We start from the raw sequence: 18,242 nt of genomic DNA, 5'->3' as shown, positions 1-18,242 counted from the left end.
GTCCAGGTAACTACCAGAACTCGGAAATCCGCGACGGAGACTAAGGCAGCAGAGATCTAGAGTGGAGTGCTGAGTTCTGGCAAACAGCTGCATCTTTCTTCCAGTAAGTACCTGAACAGGGCTGATGTGAATTATGTACAGTCCAGATTTTAAGAATCATACTCTCTCAGGGATCTCCACAAACTAGTGGGTGTCCTCCCTCACTGCCCCTGTGAGACAGTCTCTGTACGGGAGAGGCCTCACGTGACTTTGTCTCTGGTGTTCCTCTGGGAACATCTGTGTAAGAAACTGTATGCTCCAGAACCAGCTCTCGTGTCCTTTGGCCAATGCCGGAGTGTGAAATAGTCCAACGTGGGAAACAAAAGATGATCCCAATCGGGAATCGTGACATTTTTTTTTTTTTTGATGATGGTCATGTTCTGTTTTGAAATAACCTCTGTGTATTTCATTTATTTTCTTTTACCTGGCAATCTCTGAGCAGGCTTCAGATTTTGACAGTTGATGAAAGATACGACAAGCATTAATGTGTGGGTGAAAAGCTTGGTGAAATTCTGAGTCAAGTTTTAGTTAAAGTTGGTTGAACTTGGGATTGACTGGGAGGCCAAAGATTTAAAAAGCAAAAGATTCTCTCAAGACACAAGTTGTGTGATAATAGTGTGTTTTGTGTGTGTGAATGAGAATTTGTAAATGTTGAATTCTAGGCTTCGACAATAATTGTCAGTGCAGATCAAGCTGCAAGTATTTTTTCAAATATCTTAAGTTATATTTTCTTTTTCAGAGCTGCTTCTTATTTGGGGCTACTTTTTTTTTAATTGAGGCGTAATTCATAAAAGGGTATATTGTTTTGATGAGACTTTTTACAACTGTGGCTGGATGTCTTTCTTTAGTCTTCCAAGAAGGGCCATTTTACTTTTTTAGAGTTACTTTTTAAAGTCATGAGGTCAACAACTTGGACTACTATGCATGTAAGTGCTAATGCAAATTAAAACCCAAGTTGACCTCCAGCAGCAATTCATTCTATGTTGACAGTGAGAGAACACTTTGCCTGTTAGGATACTGTTACTCGTGGACTGAAATGCTGAAGAAACCCCTCCCCCTATTCTGTTTTTTGCAAAAATCAAGGTATATTCTAGGGTTTCCTGGTTGATCTCAACAGATAAACTGAGATGATAGTCTTAGTTCAGAAATGATCTGAATGTAGATTTACAGTCTACGTGTACAGCTGGCTAAGTGAGATCGCTTTCACAGTTCTGCATGTATCCCATTGGCTCCCCATTAGTCACTGAACTCTTAAAACTGGTATTGTAACATTATCACAATGTTTTGCGCCAATTTTATAAACTTTACAGTGCAATATGTGTTCCTTTTCTGAGGCAAACCAAAGGTATATTTCTCAAAGTTCTGCTGCTAACAGCAGCGTTGATGGAGGATTTTTTATACATTTGTAATAGATAGAAATAAACAGAAAGAAAGAAGAAAAAAAAGTGGTGGAGGAAAAGGTGAACATTGCAAGAATACTCAAAAGGGCTGAGAGTTGCAAACGCCAAGAATGGCTTTGCATAGTAAATGGAATAGAACAGCTCTGAACTATAGCTTACTTTTCCTGGTTTGGTCTGACAGAATGATTGAATGCTTTTGTACAAAAATCAGAGCCTTAAAAACAAGGATTTGGTGAGATTGTAAAATGGTGTGCCACTTTGGCAAAACAGTTTGGTGGTTGGTCAAAATGCAAAACATTGTTACTCTGTTACTTAACAATTCTACCCTTAGGAATAAATCCTCAAACTACTGAAAATGTGCACCTATGAAACATGTACATGAAAGTTTACAGCAGTGTGTTGCTAATAGTAAAAAAGTTAAAACAACTCAAATAGCTATCGAATACTGGAGAGAAATAAAATGTGCCTTTTCATACAATAGAATATTATTAAGACATAAAAATGAATGAGAAACTGACAGATTAAATGACTTTGGTGAACCTTCATAATTTCATTTGTAGATCTTTCCATTTCTAATTTATAAATACATTTGGGGTTATAAATTATAAATGTACTGCCTCATGTCAACATTGTATACTTCTATTTGATGATTTCTGTGTCAAACATTATATGGAAATGTTTTCAAGTATTTTCTGTATTAACTGTGAATGAATAGAACAAAATAAATTGCCTGTGATGGAAAAAAAAAAAAGTTGTTTAATTTAGAAAACCACCATAAAGAGCACCTGATTTCTAGATACAGCTCTGTGAGCTAGACATATGTGTTAATACCAGTCATTAATTTCAATTGTATTTTTTGTGAATCTGTCTTCTCTAACATATGGTAAATTCTCTCAGTAAAACTCTTCATTCCCAATGAAACTGTTTCAAGTTCAAAGCTCAGATCGCCACACTGATGGCCCAGAAAACCTCTTATAATACTGGAAATGAGTCCATTGTCTATAACATCACCTCTTTTAGTATGCAAGGATGGCCCAAAAGAGATTGGGAAACATCTACAGCAGAATATCTGGTTTGACAAGAATTTGGCTTTAACTCACTGTAATCAGTTTGGTGTTTGCAAAGTTGCTAGGTGTGAGTGGCAGCTGCTAGAGTGAAGATGATGATCCCTATAACCCAGACAAGCAAATGTATGTTAACGCTAAAGTTACCTGCCTCTAGACCAACAGTCTCATCATTTTTTCTTTGAAAACGCCATTCATAAGCCTTTTATAAGCAATTTTTATTACAAAATAACATACATGCCAATTACCCAATGATCTTTGTAACCTCTCATTTTCTCTGATTGACCAATTATGTATCACTTTCTTTTTCAATGCATTCTCCAGCCCAGAGTTTTACAAGCCAGCACCCAGGTTTCTTTAGTCATCTGTTGTGGTAAATGTTTTATAGAGGCTCTTTACAGACACACACACACACACACACACACACACACACACACACACACACACACAGTGCATAATATGAGCTTAGAATATTAACACTATAAAATTGACATCTTTCAATACTGTCCATCTATTAAAGAAATTGTATGATTGGTAATTGTGTAAATAGCTACTTTACAAAAAAATCATTACTGAAAAGCACACAAGCCAGATATTAGATAAAAGTCTCACAAATTTTCCAGGCTACCATGAATAAGTATCACTTTCATTTTTTCCTTAAACAGATTTTAAAACAAGCTAGGTATTAGAAAAAAGTCTCACAAATTTTCCAGGCTGCCATGAATGAGTATTACTTTCATTTCTCCTCAGATTTTAAAACAAGCCAGACATTAGAAAAAAAGTCTCACAAATTTTCCAGGCTGCCATGAATGAGTATCACTTTCATTTTTCCTTAGACAGATTTTAAAAAAAGAAGTGGGGCTGGGTATGGTAGTCCACACCTTTAGTCCTAGCACTTGGAGGGCAGAGGCAGGTAGATTTCTGTGAGCTTGGGGCCACTGTGGTCTACACAGTAGTTCCAGGACAGGCAGAGATACATAATGAGACACACATGGTCTCAAAAGAAAAAAGAAAAAAAAAAAAAGAGGGCAGCTGTCTTGTTACAATTCCTCTAGTTCCTCTGGTTATATTTCTTGGTATATAATAAACAGTGCTAAACGAAGCTCCAAAAAGAATATATCCTGCCTGACTCTAAATCATTTAATTCTTTGTGTTGGTGACCAAATTTATGGACTATTAGTGAAAACTTCAGTAACTGGGAATTTGTATAAGTTTGAGCAACAATTTAAGATCATTATTTAAAATAATGTAAAAAGTAAACACATTTTTTTTTTTTTCAAAACCATTGTTAACAGGCTTCCAAACAAAAACTTAAAATTGATTCTTTTAGGGCTAGGGATATAGCTTATTGGTAAACCACTTGCCTAGTAAGCATGAGCCTCTAGGTTCAGCCCCCAGTACTGTGGGAGTGGGGGTCTACTCATTTATATCACAGAAAGTTCTCCAAGGAGACATGCTATGTAGTTGAATGTAGCAGAAGGTTTTTCTCTCAGTGGTAACTCAGACTTTACAAGTAAATTGACCGTCTTTCAGTTTGTCTAAATTTTGTTATACACCTCTGGAATTTACGTGTAAAAACGGTATGCAGTGTTTAAACTGTTTTGTCCACGTTCTCGTAGTCTGTGAATGCAGAAACTCCAGTAAGTGAAATGCAGAAACACCCTATCCAGAATCCAAGTAAACTAATGGCTCTCAATATAACAGCGCTGCTTTCCATCCGGCACCTGTTCATTTCACACTGCCCTAACGCAGCATTCCGTTTTCCCAACAGCGCGGCTGGAGCAGAACTTTTTCGTGTCAAACTTCAGGAATAAGGTGGTGATGGCTACGCTTCAGAAAATGGAAATCCACCCAATGCGTATGAACTCAACACGATTTTAGAGGGCCCCACGGATGAATTAAAAGTTTAAACCGGGTAAGCGCCTTCATAAGGCGATTTAAAACTACAATTTTCGCTATAATAGGACACGCAAAAGTATCTCTGGCCGTTCCTCCTCCTGGGGACGTTTGGAAAGGGGTGGCCAGAAGTAGCAGGAAAACTGCGCAACAACTTGGAATCCAGGACTTTAACTCGCCCTTTGCAAGAGCCTCCAGGACCCGGGACCAGCGCCTCCCGTGGTGGGCATCTGGGACACCGGGAGTTGGCAGGGGCCACTTGTTGGGCCAACCTCCTCGTCGCCGCCACCTTCCCCTCCCTCAAGTCCAAGGACAGCGACGACGTTCTCCACCCTCTTCTCCTCCTCTTTGGGGCCTCGAGCCAGGAGGCGGGGGTGACCCGCAGCAGCTGACCCAGCCCGGGCACTGCCTCTCCCACAGCCCTCAGGACACACCATGGGCCCGGAGGAGGCTGGCTGGTGGCACTCGAGCGACGACGCAGGCGGCGGCCCCGGCGACTCTCAGCTTCCTCCCTGACCACCGCGGCCACCTCCCCGGGGGCCATCGCCACCGCCCGCCGGGGAACCCTCAACGGCGGCAAAAAGCCACCTCCGCTACGGACCCTCAACAGCTACGTAAACAGCCATGGCGGGCGAGGGGCGGGCGGCCGAGGCGCTGGGCGAAGGATGGGCCGCCGACGTCACGCCCAGAGCCCCCATCCGGGCACCGCGGCGGAGGCTCGCCCCTCAAAATGGCGACGGCAGTGACGCGCCTGCGTACGGAGCCCATCCGTCGCGCCACGGACGACGGGAAGTGAGGTTTTCAGAAGAGCCGCCAGAAGTGTACGGCGACTTCGAGCCCCGGGTGGCCAGAGAAAGGTCCCCGGGGGGGAGACGGACCCTGCCCGAAAAGTTCCGGCCGGATTCTGCGAAAGAGGAAGTGAGAGAAAGCGCTTACAACCTTCGGTCTCGACCACGGAGGCGGCGGAGCCGGGACGCCGAGGAGATGAAGACGCGGAGGTCCGCCCGCTTTGAGCAGCCGCAGCCGCAGCCGCAGCCGTCTCCGGCTACGAGCCGACGAGGGTTCCGGGACTCTCAGTCCTCAGGTGAGGACCGCCGAGGTAACAGTCTCGGCGGCCAGCTCCCGGGCGCGCGCAGGGGCGGGCGCGGGCTCGGGCGCGGGCACGGGCGGCGGGAGGACCGCCCCATGTGGGAGTCCGGCCCCGCCAGGGTCCTGGGGAGTCGGCGGCCCTTGGGGCGTGCACTCCCGGGCTGAGGCCAGCCGGACCCCTCCGGAGGGAAGGACGCGCTGACCCGCGCGGAGAGATGGTGGTGCCGAGTGACCCGAGCAGTTACGGGGAGCTCTGCCCATGCCTGAGCATCAGTTTAAGGGGGTCTAGGTCGCCTCTTTCTGCAGGCTTTTGCTAGCGTCGGCGATTAAGCCATTGTCGGGACTCCAGAATTACGCTAGGCTCGGTTTCATTTCCGTCCTCTCTGCGGAGGCTTCTATCGAAGCCACTTCCATTTCCTTTTTTTTTTAAATCTTGGGGCTACCAAGTCCCCAGCTGAGAATCGTGGTTTTAAGTTAACTTTCCAGTCTATTTATCTTCCCACCAAAACTGGGGGAAAGAGATGTGTTTCTAGGCGAATGCTACTAAGAATAGCCGACTTGAATGAATTGGCTTGTGACCTTACCCCAAAGGCGTAAAGTGTAGTGGTCTCTGCCCAACTTTCCCCCCAGGTTGAAGGCCATCCGTGTAACCCCAAGTACCTAAACAAATCAAGGCTGACGAAGTATCGAAATAAAACAAGGTTCTATTAATTAGGAACCCCCAACTACCGACAGTGTGTGTACTATAGTTAAGTCACAAGTGAATCAAATTTCTTTAAAGACATCCCCCTACACTCTGCTGTCAGATACAACCGAGTCACAGGTGGTTTCCAGTAAGTCCCATATAAATTACCTAACTGTGAGGTAAAATTTGGAGGGTTTGAGTCACAATGGAATGACATCACTAGTAGTAGACATTGATACATCTAAAAAGGAGTGAATTTTCAGCAGATTGGAGCACAATAAACGGCTTGTAGGTTTACTTGCTTGCCCCTAAAATACCGACACAGTTGAAGACCTGTTGATTTTTGGAAACTTTATGCTAGAGATGTGCATGCTCTTTTGAATGCAGTAAGACAGTTTGTTCTGTATATATGTTAGTAGTATTTCTTTTAAGATGATAAACTTGTTGAAAAACAGGAGCCTGTCATGTATGCCAGGTAGTAATGTAGGTACTTGGTTTAATTCTGTCTCAGAATCTGAGACAGTGCTTTGCAGGTGGGCAGCAATGTGTTAACTTTTTATTGACTCTCCCACAGAGCCTCCTGCACTTTAATAAATTTGACCTTTTGGAACATTTTTTTTTTTTAAAGGATTTGAACATTTCTTTTACCTGTTCAATCCACATCAGTTTTGACTCTTGAATCCATCTCTTTAATTTTCTAAAAGTAATGTTTTTGTTGTAAAGCAACAGTTAATAGTTAATAGTTTTACTTGTGTGTGTCTGCAGTTGCATGTATCTGTGTGAGTATAAGCACACAGATGAACAGGTACTCTTGGAAGCCAGACGATGACATCAAGTTCCTTGGAGCTGAAGTTACAGGCTTTTGTGAGCTTCTTGGACAGATGTGCTGGGATCTTATAGTCCTCTGGAAGAGCAGCAAATGCTCTGAACCACTGAACCCTCTCTCCAGACCTCATTATAATGTGTCTTAAAAAGAATTCTGACTAGTTTAATTCCCAAGTTTTGAACCTAGGGAAATTGAGTACTTGTATCTCTATTTATAGATTACTGTTAAATATGCATACTCTGGGCCTTGATTTCTCCCAGATCATCTAACTTGAGTTTTATCTCTTGTCCCTTCTGTAGAGGATGAACCTTCTTCCCAAACTGTTACAAGCCCAACAGCCTCAAAGAAAACTGTCAGAACACCAGAGACTTCAAGTAAGAATAATTTGTGTTTTGTTTTTCTCTTTACCTGCCAAGGGCTCATCAAGAATCACAACTCACACTTCAAAGTTTTGTGAGTTGTCTTTATCAGTTCACTAAATTAAGGTACTCCAAGGACACACAAGAGTGAACTGATGAGTGAGTTCAGCTGTCAGCTCCTTTGTATTTGTGATCCTCATAAACTTGGAGGGAAGTATTCTGCCCCCCTTAGTGGATGAGAAAACTGGAGCTCAGAGTACCTGAGGTTCTTCTCTAAGATCACAGGCTCAGGTTTGTCTGTCTAAAACGTTCTCATTCTCCCCAAACCCTCACTTTCACTCTCAGGTAATAACTCAGAGTGTCAAATGGTTACGTCACAGTGCTTTCTGCTTATTGTTTCTGTATACTAAAACCCTGGCACAGTGATTCAGTTCAGCTTATTGCTGTGTTTCCTTAAACCCAAGGTTTCAGTTGTAAGGTGCAACATCATTGCTTTATGTACCACCTAGAAGAGAAAAAATACTGCCAATTTTCTGATAATTTATGATAACATGCCATAGTGTATGATTTCAGAGGTATTTAAAATGTAATAAAGAAAAATTGTCTTAGAATCACTATAAAAGGCAAATAGGTTGCATTTACTAGTTCACTGAAGTATTTTTTTTTTTTAATTCTTGTGTGTTGATGATGTGTATAGTTGCCACTGTACACTTGTGGAGGTCAACCTCTGGAAGTAGATTCTCTTCTATCTTTATGTGAATTATTGTCACAGAACTCAGATTGTCAGATTTGGCAGCCAGTGCCTTTGACCATGGAGCCATCCCACTGGCGTGATGAAATGTATCTTTATATGTAATTTTCTGGACTAAAACCAGCATGTTTTAAATGACTTTATTACAAACACTATACTTTTGAACTCAGATCATCTGAAATGAATCATGGCTAGCATTAATGTTTTATTTAAAATTAGTCCTTCCATTTCCTGGACATATGCATGATTAAATAGTCAAAGAGAGTATGTTAACTCAAAAAATATATTACAAGTATATATCATAAAGTGTGACAGTACATGCCTATGATCCTAGCACTTGAAAGGCCAGGGTAGGAGAGTTCTTCCAGTATAAAGCCTGCCTATGCTACGAAGTGCAACCTGTTTAAAAAAAAAAAAAAAAAAAGCAGAGGCCAACCCCACACATAGTTGATGATGTAGTGCATATTTTGGTCCCCACCCCACCCTGCTTTGGCATGCTAAAGATTGAACCCAGGGTCTAATACAGGCTGGAGAAGCTGCATCTCTGGTCCCAGAATTTGGTTACTAATAGTTTTTGGTTTTGGGGGCCAAGGCCTCATGTAGTCTTAAGACGGTACTTGCACCCACTGGGTGGCAGGGGATAACCTAATATCAAACTCCTGTTCCTCCTGCCTCTACCTCCCATATATTAGAATTATGGGCATATACATACACCATCATGCCTTGCTTGAATATGGGAAGAATTTTATTTACTGGTCCTCTTCTTTTGTACAATACGGTCTACTGAGAAAAAATGTCAGGTTTCAAGACCATACATTCTGTATAGCAGGTAAGTTCACTCTAATTTACTATTGCTAGTAGTTCACAAGAGGATGTCCCCTAGAGAAATTTGCCTCATAATCAAAGTTTGGGAAACTTTCTTGAACCAGAGAGGATGAGTGCATACTAAATTTTATGTTTCACATATATTTCTCTTCCTGCGCCAGTGATGAGTGAAGATCCTCTAAGTAACTTACGCAGACCCCCGCTAAGAAGCCCAAGATCATCTGGTAAGAGATTGCTCTGTTGGTTTAACTCTTTCTTACAAAGACAGCCTCACTTCTAGAGGAGACGTGTATTCATGTGGATCAAAACTTAGGCCGGCATGGTGGTACACACTTTAATCTTAGGACTTTGAAGGCAGAGGCAGGGGGATCAGGAGACCAAGATCATCTTGGCTACAGAGAGTTTAAGGCCAGCCTGCGCTACATGAGACTAATGAACTTTCTGCATCCACTGTCTTCTGTCCACCCTGCCTTAATGTCAGAAGTAGCCAGTGTCAGCTTATTTCTCCAGAAATACTTATTTCACCTGCATCTTTTGTCAGTGCTGAAGCTTGAACCCACATCCTTGCACATACTAGGCATGCTTTCTGTCAGAGCCGTATCTACCACCAGTCTCCCTTTTTAAACACTGAGCCTGAATCAGTGAATATTCTTCTGCACCTCCTTGTTGCTGGTTTCCACATCATTTCACATGTATCAAGAGAGCTTTCCATATTGGTGTATATAAAAGGCTTCCGAGTTGTTTTTAAAAGATTATTTCTGCTATGGTTCTCTTGTGCTTGCATGATGCTTTCAAATTAAGGTCGAGGACTTTTTAGTCTTCTCAGTATATCACTAACAAAAAATTCAAGACAAAGGTTTTGTGGCATGGAGCTATAAAGTGTTGCTGCCTCAACTAATTTCTTTTTGACTAAAACTTAGGAAGTACTGAAATTGGTTTCACAATGGTGAAAGAAACTAGTAAGGTCACTCCATCCAATCTGCTTGCACTTCGTTTTGTGCTTATCGGTCCTCTTGACTAGGTCTCTGTTGCATCTCAGCCGCTCCCTTTAAGATAGTAAGATCTCCGTGTCTGAGTATGTGGTTAAGGGACTGTATGCTGCCGTTCCTTTTCAATTCTAATCCTCTCCTTGCTGTCTCTCTTACAGATTCAACATACAAAACCAATGGAAATACTAAAATGAATGAAATAGGTTTGTTTTTCTCTAATTCTTAAATGTTCTTATTGAGGATTCTTAGCAGCAAAATATACAAGTGTGTGTGTTTTGTGGTTGTCTCGAGACTGTTACTTGGTCCATTATCTCTGCTTGTGGGGCAGTGTCCCTGGAATGAAGGTCTACTTGAATTCCTTAGGTTTTATTCTGTCTTCTTTGTTACTCGAATTTATAAGAGAGCACGTAGTAGTAAGTACTTTTGTGTGTGTGACCCTACACATGCTTGTCAACATTCTCCCATTGAGCCTCATCCTCTCAGCCCTTCTGTTTGTCTCCTTCTGTTTTGTTATTGTTTGGTTTTTTGATTTGTGAAACAAGATTTCATGTATTGTGACTGGTTTCAGCTTTGTAGCTGAAGATAACCTGGAACTCTTGATCCTCCTGCCTCCACCTCCCAGTTGCTTGAATTACAGATGTGTGCAACCAAACCTAACAAAGTCAGGTCCTTTTTATTAGCCTTTGTTAGATTTATACTGTGAGGAGAAAGGAAATGCTAACTAAGGTGTATTTTTCTCTAGATTCAATTGGTTTGTTTTTGTTTCACAAAAACTGCGCCCTTTGTCTTTATTGTTTCACTAATTTAAATTCTTTTTAGTGTTTGCCTTGATGTGGAACATGAGATTTCAACATCTGGTTTAGGGATCTAGGGACATGGTTCGGGGGTAAGCATGATTGGAATTCAAATTCCCAGCACCTACATAAAAGATAGGTATGGCTTCAGTGCCCGGAACCCTAACTCCTAAGTGGGGAAACAGGTGGATCCTGGATGTACTGTGGCTAGCTATCCTCTGATGGCAATATGGCAGGGAACAGTAGGGTAAGACAGCCATTGTGTTCCTCTGGTCTCTGCATGCTCGTGTGTAGGTACACACATACACAAATAAGGAACATGTATATCTAAAACAGTAAAATCTGTAGCTTTAACTTGGCCTATTGGCGCATGCCTGGGTCCCAGTACCTAGAAGGGTTTAAAGCAGGCAAGAAGACCAGGCGTTCAGAGCCATCTTAGCTTTACATGAAGCTGCCTTGAATGTGGTTGGAGTCATTGAAAATTTTAAGACAAAATTTTAAACATTTTTCTTTATAAGTACATAGTTATAATTTCCTCTATTAAACATGTTTTTACCTAGGCCTGAACTAAGTTTTACAAAGGTTTCAGGATCTATAGTTCCTGGATACGAAGATGAACTTTGCAATATATACCTTATCGTATGTGCTTTTACTTACAAGAGTCTCCTTTTTGATTTTTTTTTTTTTTCAGTTTTTTGATTTTTGTTTTTGTTGGGGGGAGGTTGTTTTTTTGAGACAGGGTTTCTCTGTGTAGCCCTGACTGTCTTGGAACTTCTCTTCGTAGACCAGGCTGGCCTCGAACTCACAGAGATCTGTTGGCCTCTCCCTCCTCAGCACTAGGATTAAAGGCGTGCGTCGCTACCACCTACAGCCCGGCTTGATTTTTTTTGTTTTGTTTTGTTTTATTTTGTAGAGGCAGAGCCTCATTTAGCCCAGGCTAGTCTCAAACTCACTATGTAGCTGAGAATGGCTTTGAACTCATGATCTTCCTAGCTCCACTTTCCAAGTCTAGGATTACAGACTTTTGCCATCATGCCCAGCTTGAGAGTTTCTTCAATTCTCTATTTAACTGGGCGTCATTTATTTAACACGGGCATATACTTAACATGGGGACATGACTGTAATCCTAGCACCTGGGGTAGTTGGGGGGGCCGGTGTTAAACAGGATTGCCACAAATTCATGGCTACATATATTAAGAGTTCTAGGTCAGCATGGACTATGGAGTAAGACTGTCTTAGAAAAGAAAAAATGAATAAAGGAAGCTGCATAAGAGAGGAATGAAATCAAAGCAGGAAGTAATAGATGCTACTGATTCATCATCAGATTGCATTTAATTATTTGTCTCTATAGTCCTTTTTAAAGATTTATTTTTATTTTATGCGTATGAATGTTTGCCTGCATGTATGTGTATGTGTCTGGTGCTCATGAAGGTCAGAAGGTGGCATCAGATCTGGAACTAGAGTTATATGTGGTTGTAAGTTACCATGTGGGGGCTGGGAATTGAGCACAGGTCTTCTAGAAGACTAGCTAGTGCTCTAATCACTGAGTCATTTTTCTAGCCCAGGCTATAAATCCTTGTAGCTTCCATTAAAGATGAAAACAAGCCAGACACACACCTATAGTCTTAGCACTTTGGAGGCTTGATAGAGAGGGATCAGAAGTGGGACCAGTACCCTATAATTCTGTCTCAAAAAAAAAAAGAAAGAAAGAAGGAAAGGAGATGAAATGTTGAAAACCTTGTATGAGCTCTTAGTGAGAACTAGTCTCAGACTGTTTTTCTTAGGTTGCTGTGTATGAACAAGCTCCTTCTTAACCACTTCCTATGTCAGTGGCTGACCTAAATGCTAGGACCATAAAGAGCTATTCGGTTTTTCCTTTTCTGTATCTCAGAAATATGTTAGGTAACGGAAAAGGACACCAGGATTAAAAATCACTGGAATCTCCATACCCAGGAAGCTGGGCAGAATTGTGAGTTTGAGGCCAGCCTGGGCTACCAACTCAAAGGAAATTTTGTAAGTTGTTTCGACAGTCTGTGTAGAGCATGGAGGAAAAGTGCCCTACACGAAGAGGTTCAGCTTAAGTTGGAAGGCATTTGATTGAAGTACGAATGGCAGGCACAGGCAGGGAAGAGACATGCAAATCTGCCTTGGGACAAGCGTCATCGTTTTGCCTTTAGAGACCATGCGTTGAAGGAGTTACAGCCCCTTGATGTTGGTGACAGCACTATGTTAGTGGGTCTCTATTGAAGGCCTTAGTAATGTGTAGAAGGATGTGTGTGTGTGTGTGTGTGTGTGTGTGTGTGTGTGTGTGTGTGTGTGTGTGTAGAGGTCAGAGGACAACTTGTGGGAATCCTTTTCATTTTTCTCCCCTCCACTAGATGGGTTACAGGAAAGGAATTCAGTCAGGTCTTAGTGCTTGGTGGCAACTGAGCCATCTTGCCAGCCCAGTACTGGCTTTTTTCAAGTGATGAGATCAAAGTGGCCTTGTATAGCCAGTTATCAATTGTGTCTTGAATGCTGTTGATAAATATTTAAGGGTGTTAATAACGTTAATAGAATTCTAAAGAAAAGATCTTCAGACATACAGTAAGTAAACAGTTTTCAATTTTTTTTTAAAAGAAGCCTGGGTTGGTGGCCCCCACCTGTAATCAATGGAGAAAGAGACAAGAGAATTATGAATTTGAAGCCAGTCTGGGTTATATAGCCGGACCCTGTCATAAAACACTGAAAAGAAATGACTAAATATTCAGTGTACACTTTTTTCATTATTATAGATCTAAAAAATCAGTTTAAGTCTTATTTTGTGACACAACCTCTATCCCCCCAGATTGACTTAGAACTTGTAGTCTTCCTGTCTCTGCCTCCAAATCCTGGGAGGCAGGCCTAGGATTACAGGCCTGCATCACCATACCTGGTTTCAGTGCAATCTTTTATAAAAGTTTCTGTATAGTAAGTAGCTTATAAGGAGTAAGCCAGGTCTGGTGGCTTATGTGTACTTTCTGCATAATTATATAAATTAAAACTGCTATGCAAAGAGTAAAATGCTATAATAGTCTAGTAATTTGAAAATAAAATTTGAAAGCTGAGCACGCTAGTACATGCCTTTAATCCTAGCACTCAGGAGCCAGAGGCAGGAGGATCTATGTGAGTTAACTCAACGAGAAAATGAAAAGAAAAGACGTCAGGGGGCCAGTGAGAAGGTTCAGGGGTCCTGGCACTTGTCACCAATGGTAACAATCTGGGTCAGTCCCTGGAGCCCACACGATGGGTTCTTCTGCAGCTTGTCCTCCAATCACAGCACACACTCAGCACATAAAATGTCCATTTATTTATCTATCTGTCTGTCTGTCTATCTATCTATTTATTTATTTATTGGTTTTTCGAGACAGGGTTTCTCTGTGTAGCTTTGGAGCCTTTCCTGGAACTCGCTTTGTAGACCAGGCTGGCCTTGAACTCACAGAGATCCGCCCGGCTCTGCCTCCAGAGTGCTGGGATTAAAGGCATGCGCCACCACCGCCCAGCTAAAATGTCCTTTTAAATTTTAAACAAATAAATTTAAAAAAACGTAAAGCGTAAAAGACTTTAAAAAGTGATATGTAATTCAGAATGGAAATAAAATTTTAATCATTTTCCCGTGTGTGTGTGTGTGTGTGTGTGTGTGTGTGTGTTTGTGTGTGTGTGTGTGTGTGTGTGTGTGTGTGTGTGTGTGTGTGAGAGAGAGAGAGAGAGAGAGAGAGAGAGAGAGAGAGAGAGAGAGAGAGAGAGAGAGAGAGATTGTTTTTTGTTTTGAGCTAGAGAGTCTTACTAGGCTGGGTCAACCTCACCAGTGATTCTTATGCCTTAGCCACTCCTAAATGCTGGAATCACAGTTGTGTAGTACCACACCCAGCAGCTTGCCATTTTACTTCTTTAAAAAAGAAAATGAGGGGCTGAAGAGATGGCTCAGCAGTTAAGAGCACTGGCTACTCTTCCAGAGGACCTGGGTTCAATTCCCAGCACCCACGTGGCAGCTCACACCTGTCTGTAACTTCAATTTCAGGAGACCCGACACTCATGGCGAAACACCAATGCACATAAAAATCTAAAAAGAAAAACAGCCGGGCGGTGGTGGCACACGCCTTTAATCCCAGCACTCGGGAGGCAGAGCCAGGCTGATCTCTGTGAGTTCGAGGCCAGCCTGGGCTACCAAGTGAGTTCCAGGAAAGGCGCAAAGCTACACAGAGAAACCCTGTCTCGAAAAAACAAAAACAAAAACAAAACAAACAAAAAATCTAAAAAAACAATTAATAAAATCTTAAAAAAGACAGAAAGAAGCCGGGCGGTGGTGGCGCACGCCTTTAATCCCAGCACTCGGGAGGCAGAGGCAGGCGGATCTCTGTGAGTTCGAGGCCAGCCTGGTCTCCAAAGAGAGTTCCAGGAAAGGCGCAAAGCTACACAGAGAAACCCTGTCTCGAAAAACCAAAAAAAAAAAAAAGACAGAAAGAAAGTGAAGGAGCAGTAATGGGCACCTTGTCTACAGCATGTACTGTACCAGACTTCAGCTCTCTGAGAGAAAGCAGCATGATGTGATTGGTTGGCTCTTCTCTAGCAAAAATGTTGACAAATGCATTTTAGATACTGATCTATACTTGCCACTCTTTTAAGTAGAACTCAAACTTTGACTAATATATTAACCTAATTAGATTTATGTGAAAACATTCCAAGTTCATAATGTCATGTGTAGAATCACTTTCTGAAATCATAAGGAAAAATTCCACCTGTCAGCCTAAACTTGAGAAACGGGAAAACCAACTCTCCGGAACAAAGTTTATTGGAGAATTGCAACTATGTTGCAATCTAAGATCCCCATATCCTGGTATACCATCATATCCAAGGTAAACAGCAGGAAGGAACTTAAAGACTAGTCCACTTAAGCTGCTTGAAAATAAACCACACTGGCTACCGGAAGTATTGCAGGAGTCAGTGGGTACTTTATAGGAAGTGTGGTTTGGAAACTTGAGGCAGGGGTGCAGGTATGCGTCATCCATGGGGTATTTTGCCTAGCCATGTACTATACCTTAGAGTCAACCCCCAGCACCACAAAAAAAAGGGAAGAAAAATGTGACTCATCTGAAAGTTTTGTGTTTTCAGACTCGTTGTTAGAGTAGTTATCATAACCACACATCTGAGGGCCTTCAGTGGCCGTCAGTCTGCTTTGCTTAGGTTTGCCCATAAAGGACTGTGTAATGCAGAAAGCTTTTGTGCCCTTTTAAAAAGCAGATGGAAGTAAAAACTGAAAAATATTCTCCCAGCTTTGTTAAAGTCTGAGTCATCCTAATCCTCTACAGTTTTATTCAGTATTTTTACCCAGTTAGGCTTATATTTGGGTATAACTTCCTTTATTGAAAAAGACAAATTGTCTCAGAGAAAAAAAGAAAAAAAAAAAAAACTTGTAACAAAAATCTTTCGGGTTGGGGATTTAGCTCAGTGGTAGAGCAATTGCTAAGGCCCTGGGTTCGATCCTCAACTTAAAAAAAAAAATCTTTCATTATAGTCCATGTGCAAATCCTGTTGATGTGTTTGGTTGTTTATCTTTAAATTCCCCATTTCTGAACAATAGCAATGTGTATCACCCTACTAGAACTAAAAAGGATTTTTTTTGTTCTATTCCTACTTCCTCTTTGTCACACTACTGCAGAAGGAACTTGTTTGTTCCTTCAGCTTGTTAGGCTTTTGGAGGAAGTAGAGGGAGTCTGGCAAGTAGAATTACAATGTGTAAACCTGTGGGACCTATAGGAACCTAGAATGTTTGTCAGTGTGCAGTTAAATGTCTTCTGCACACGAGTCATATTTAGGGTACAAACAGGCCTATGAAAGGAGAAAGTAAACTTTATTTCTAGCTGGGTGTAGTTCTATACACCTGTAATACCAGCATTCAAGAGATACATATAGTAGGATGAGAAGTTCAGAGCCAACCTTGGCTACATAGCCAGTTTGAGGTTATCCTGGGCTGTCTAAAATCCTGTTGCAAAAACAACAAAAATAAAAAGTCCTGGGACTGGGGAGATTGGCTCTGAAGTTGAGTGGCTTGCTCTTCTGGTCGACCTGAGTTCACTAGCACCCAGGTCAGGTGCTTACAACCTCAGTTCTGGGCTCTGATGCCCCCTTCTGGCCTCTCAGGCACTTGTACACATATACATCAGTAAAAATAAATCTTTTTAAAAGTACATGTTTTATAAAGCTAAAAGCCTATCAAGCATGGTGGTGTACACCTTGAATCCTAGTACTTCAGAGACAAGAGACAGGTGGATCATTGTGAATTCAAGGCTAGCCTAGACTACATAATGAGTTCTAGACTAGTCAGGACTGTACAGTAAGACCCTGTCTCAAAAAAATAAAACGAATGCCCTTTATTTGGGGCTGGAGAGATGGCTTAGTGGTTAAGAACAATCACTGCTCTTGCAGAGGACCTGAGTTCACTTCCGAGCACCCATGTCAGGCGGCTCACAAATGCCAGCTCCAGGGGGACCACTCACTTGGTTTCTGCACACGTGACACAAATACATATGATTTAATATTTTAATAAAAGTATTTACTTCTAATATGATTTTGTCAGATTTCTGAAACAGCCAGGAGGAAATGATAGATTTTTAGTCATTTTAGAGAAAAAAGGTTTTTGTTTTTTATATTGACTTTCCTTACTCGTGTGTTCTTCTTTTGTGTCCCTAAGCTTTAGTTTCTGATGTTACATACTTTGTCCTTTCTCCTTTAGAAGCTGCCGGCATCCAGCAGGTTAATTTCTCTGAAGAAGGTAATTTCTTTTTAACTATCTTGTAATATATTGCCATTCTTTATAGTAGAAGCAGTTTTGATAGGTATTTAAGAGGTGAGAGCAGAAAACAGTCTTTTTCTTAAAAACAAAAACAAAACAAAACAAAAAAACAAACCATCAGTGAACAGTTAAGATAAACCAGGACAAGTTTGGATAGAATGAGGAAGGAAAGCTCTTACATACTTTTAAGCATCTTCATCTGTTCAATTTTAAGGAAAGCTAATATTTTCCACTTCTAGCATATGTTTGTCTTTGATTGTAATATTAAAGCAATCACTCTGAAATTTTTATGACTAGTTTTTGAAAAATGCATAAATTTAGTTCATTTTTGTTTTTGTTTTGAGACAGGATTTCTCTGTGGAACAGTTCAAGCTATCCTGGAACTCACTCTGTAAACCAGGCTGGCCTTGAACTCACAGAGATCCACCTGCCTCTGCCTCCAAGTGCTGGGATTAAAGGCGTGAGCCACCACCACCTGCCTAATTTAGTTCATTTTTAAGCCAGTATAATTTGAAATTAGTAATTTGGACATAGAAATGTTTGTGAGTGTAGATACGTTACCCATGGAAAAAATGCACTGATGACGGGCAGGCCTGCACTGGTCATGTCTGAAATTCCATAGCCAGTTTACTATGTAGATTCTTCCCATAAGCTAAAAATTTCCCATTATTTCCTGATCCTCTCTTCATTTTGGACTCTGCATTCAAGCCTTTG

At 41.4% G+C, this 18,242-nt stretch overlaps 2 protein-coding genes across 19 annotated transcripts in view; one reads left to right on the top strand and one right to left on the bottom strand.

The window, feature by feature from the left end:
• Positions 1 to 5,476, bottom strand: part of LOC102916487 (torsin-1A-interacting protein 2) — a 41,898-nt gene extending 36,422 nt beyond the window's left edge. The window contains exon 1 of one of the 2 annotated variants that reach the window (XM_076547665.1): positions 5,339 to 5,476. The gene's annotated coding sequence lies outside the window, so the exon portion shown is untranslated. The remainder of the gene's footprint in view (positions 1 to 5,338) is intronic. The other variant, XM_076547661.1, reaches the window with a different exon arrangement.
• Tor1aip1 (torsin 1A interacting protein 1) overlaps positions 411 to 18,242 on the top strand; it is a 31,814-nt gene continuing 13,982 nt past the window's right edge. For 2 of the 17 annotated variants that reach the window (XM_076547672.1, XM_006996253.4), the window contains exons 1-5: positions 411 to 5,483; positions 7,299 to 7,373; positions 9,096 to 9,158; positions 10,082 to 10,126; positions 17,469 to 17,507. In XM_076547672.1, the coding sequence (XP_076403787.1) occupies positions 5,024 to 5,483; positions 7,299 to 7,373; positions 9,096 to 9,158; positions 10,082 to 10,126; positions 17,469 to 17,507 (682 nt within the window). In that variant the 5' untranslated portion in view covers positions 411 to 5,023. Of the gene's footprint in view, positions 5,499 to 6,384; positions 6,560 to 7,298; positions 7,374 to 9,095; positions 9,159 to 10,081; positions 10,127 to 17,468; positions 17,508 to 18,242 lie in introns of those variants that run through there. The other 15 variants (XM_076547671.1, XM_042258354.2, XM_076547675.1 and 12 more) reach the window with 11 other exon arrangements.

This window comes from Peromyscus maniculatus, chromosome 11 (assembly GCF_049852395.1).
Source record: "Peromyscus maniculatus bairdii isolate BWxNUB_F1_BW_parent chromosome 11, HU_Pman_BW_mat_3.1, whole genome shotgun sequence".
NCBI classification, from domain to species: domain Eukaryota; kingdom Metazoa; phylum Chordata; class Mammalia; order Rodentia; family Cricetidae; genus Peromyscus; species Peromyscus maniculatus.
This window is presented reverse-complemented; position numbering and strand designations above follow the sequence as displayed.